Raw genomic sequence first — 3,655 nt, 5'->3', positions numbered from 1 at the left:
TAGCCCAGACACATATTTCATTTCATTTCATCAAGTGACATTTCAAAAACGTTTGTATTTTTTTTCTATAAAAGAAACTCTTGCTGCTATTGTACAGCAGAACACCATCGTGTACAGAATTTTAGATCGAAGCACTACAGCAAGAATTCATCCAAACATGAACAGCATGGTTGCTATTTTTCTGTTGTCGGTTGGTTTACAACTGTTGACCAGTAAGGTAAGTCACATAATGCTAGTAACTGTGCTCAAGATGCTTTACAATTATTACCCCGACATGAACATATAACAGCACAATTATGCTTTATATATTTTGAATTCCCTTGAATATCCCTCATTACTTGTTCTATTCGACTAACATCATGACTCTTTGGCAGGAAAGTTTATAAGTTCAACTTATGGGTTTTTATAACCTATTTCTAGGGATATATCTATAGTTACGTCACTATGTCGTACTTGTAATTATCAAAGTTCCACTAGCTGTATCTAAGATCCTCGTACAAGTACAAAAAACATCCTTGGCTATTGCTCAATCTTGCTTTGTTGATATATAAATCATTTGATGTATCCACGTAGTGGTGTTAATCTTTCTGGAGAAGACGTTTGCGGACTGGGATTCTTTGGTGGAGAAACACGACCTTGGGAATCCCAAATGTATTGATAATTCCATATAATACCAACCGTAAAATGTTAAAAAAGCACATGAGCAAAATAATTTGCATATATTTGGCAACAGTAAATCACGGTTTTAATTAACATCACGATAATTGCCAAGGACATATAGCAGAATGATATATTAAATGACCGTATTGTGGAAAAGTGTATTATGGCGTGATGTAGCATTTTGTTTTATAAGCAGACGAGATGTAAATACGGTATAAATCAAATCCCTGTCCTATTCATCCATTTTTGTGTTTACAATAATTATTCTAATCTTTAGACATTCTTTATAAAATAACGAATTGTATAAGCAAAAAAAGAATTCGGTCTTTTTTTCCGTGCTTGTCCGGCCCATGCAGTCTGCTGATTTCGGTGAAAACACAAAGGTAACCCTCCCTACTTCAGTGAAGGCAACTACAGAGCCAATTCTGAACAGGCAACTGACATCTGCTCCACATACACACTTGCTCTAAAGTACTTAAAATAAGGCAACAACCTACCTGTATCATTTCACTTTGTACTTCAGCTCCTGTCCTTTCCGTTATGTGTGTGTAATAAAGTTTATTTGAGTTTACAACTGTATCAACTGGTATGATATTTGGAGTGTGAGGCGGCAACCGTGACATAAAAAAGAACAGTAACTGTCATAAATAGTAGATTTATTGACAAGAGTTGAGAATTAAAAGAAAAGCGTCGACGCACCATTTAGACAAACTGTGCTGACCAGAAACAATTTGTTTTCTTGGCCCAAGTTACATTATTAACAAGGAGAGTAACAATATATCAACTAGACATACTGAGATATAATGTTCAAAACTGTGCAACTTCTCTGCAATTATACAAACTTTAGCCAATGGCTATGTCACATTTATAAATGAAGGATCAGTCTCTCAAATCTACCTTTCCATGTATCCGTCCTGTTAAAGTTAATTTTGTTTGAATATGTAATTATTTTCCCCGACGGTGGAATACATATGCCTGATATGATTTGATTATAGAAAAGTACAGAGATGACAATGTCGCTTATTTTAATTCCATAGGTTGTGTTTGGCGATCATGCAGAACATGTGGAAGTAATTCGAGGTGCGTATATTAATTATTGATTAAAACAGGGTATAGCACTGCACAGCACGGCCCATCACAACACAATACTGCACAACACAGCACAGCACAGCACAGCACAGCACAACACAACACAACACAACACAACACAACACAACACAACACAATACCACACCACACCACACAACACACCATGGCACAGCACACCACAACACAACACAGCGCGACACAGCACAACACAACACAACACAACACAACACAACACAACACAACACAACACAACACAATTGCAACATGCAACATATTACACGACGTAACTTAAAACGCCCTTACCTTACCTATGGTACATGATACTAACACAAATACTTTTAATCGACAAATGAAAGACCATTACACACATCGGTCGTCATTTAAGATATGACCCATGGCGAAAAAGTCACGATTAAGACATATTAACTTCAGGATTTCATGGTTAAGATTTCTCATTGAGACGGGAAAGATTTAACACGTAAAAAGCTTGCAAAGGAGTACTATTACTGTTGACAAATAAAAATAAAACAGCACTTTAGGCGAAAGAATTGACATGCACACGCATCACTTGATGTCATATTTCCCTTACATGCAAACGGTAATAATAGAAATTAACCAATATGTACTGGTATTCCAACACAATAGTTTTGAACAAATGGGGCTCATTTGAAAAGCTATGCATGACGATAAAACAATGATGCAATACTGTCTATTCCCGCTGATAAATACAATGACATTTCTACAACACTACACTGTAACTGTATGAGAACGGAATTTACTGGTATTACAACACAATAGTTTGCACATATGTGACTCCAATGAAGAAAATAACAATGATCTAAAACTGCCTTTTCATGCAGATAAATATGAGAACATTTCTACAGCAGTATATTGTAACTGTATAAGAACGGAATTTACTGGTATTACAACACACTAGTTTACACAACACAGTAGCTTTACAATTCTATTTTACAATTTCAATTGAAAAAAAAATGTGTAAGATTAAAGAAATAAGATCCAACATTGTCGTTTTCTGCAGATAAATATTAGGAAATTCCAACAAGTGTACTCAGTAACTGTTAGTATAGTAAAATAGTATACAGATTTAGTCAGCACTCATATCTCTTACATATGAACAACTGACCTGTACAAAATGTGATATATTAAATAAAACTATACAATTATAATATTATCATGCATCAGCTTCTGTTTGTATGCACAAATTAAATGCATAAATTTACATAATGAAGAACAGTTCGATTCCCATATGTATAGCATGATAAATTACATCATGGTTTTGTTACGAACATTGAATACATTATATAATAATAAACAGTGAAATGATATCATTTAATTAGTTCATTATAATACACACAAGTTAACTCATTTGTCAAATTATTTTATAGATATTGTACAACAAACAGAAACGACACACAAAACATAATATTGTTCATGATCTTTGTGTGTAAATACACAGTTTGACTTGATACATTCTTTCGAATACCTTTCTTTTTACATGCCTGAAAGTTTCAACGAGATATTTGATAAGTATCATACTCACTATTCGCAGTTCAACTCTTGTCAGATGTACAATAAGAATACCTTGATTTCTAAAAGCAATGCTTTCTAGTAATTACTTGGAGGAAGGTATTTCAAAGCAAAAGCGGATGACAAACGATTTGTCTTGTTAAAGTAACTAGCTCTAGTCATTTATTCAAATGCCTATCTTTAATGTGGTGTTCTCATATTTTTTTACCTACACATATCAAAGAGGCCGAGCCATGCTGGCCAAACCCATGTCAAAATGGCGCCGAATGTTTCCAAAATTGGGAGATTCTTGATTACATTTGCGAATGTACGGCAGGATACAGCGGTAAAAACTGTGATGAACGTGAGTACCAAAATT

At 34.4% G+C, this 3,655-nt stretch overlaps 1 protein-coding gene across 1 annotated transcript in view; it reads left to right on the top strand.

Annotated features, from left to right (window-relative positions):
- Positions 1-3,655, top strand: part of LOC144439807 (coagulation factor X-like) — a 5,292-nt gene continuing 1,637 nt past the window's right edge. Inside the window, exons 1-3 of the mRNA XM_078129041.1 lie at positions 1-217; positions 1,698-1,740; positions 3,521-3,640. Of these exons, the coding sequence (XP_077985167.1) occupies positions 158-217; positions 1,698-1,740; positions 3,521-3,640 (223 nt within the window). The 5' untranslated portion in view covers positions 1-157. The remainder of the gene's footprint in view (positions 218-1,697; positions 1,741-3,520; positions 3,641-3,655) is intronic.

The sequence above is a fragment of the Glandiceps talaboti genome, chromosome 9 (genome assembly GCF_964340395.1).
Source record: "Glandiceps talaboti chromosome 9, keGlaTala1.1, whole genome shotgun sequence".
Taxonomy (NCBI): Eukaryota; Metazoa; Hemichordata; class Enteropneusta; family Spengelidae; genus Glandiceps; species Glandiceps talaboti.
This window is presented reverse-complemented; position numbering and strand designations above follow the sequence as displayed.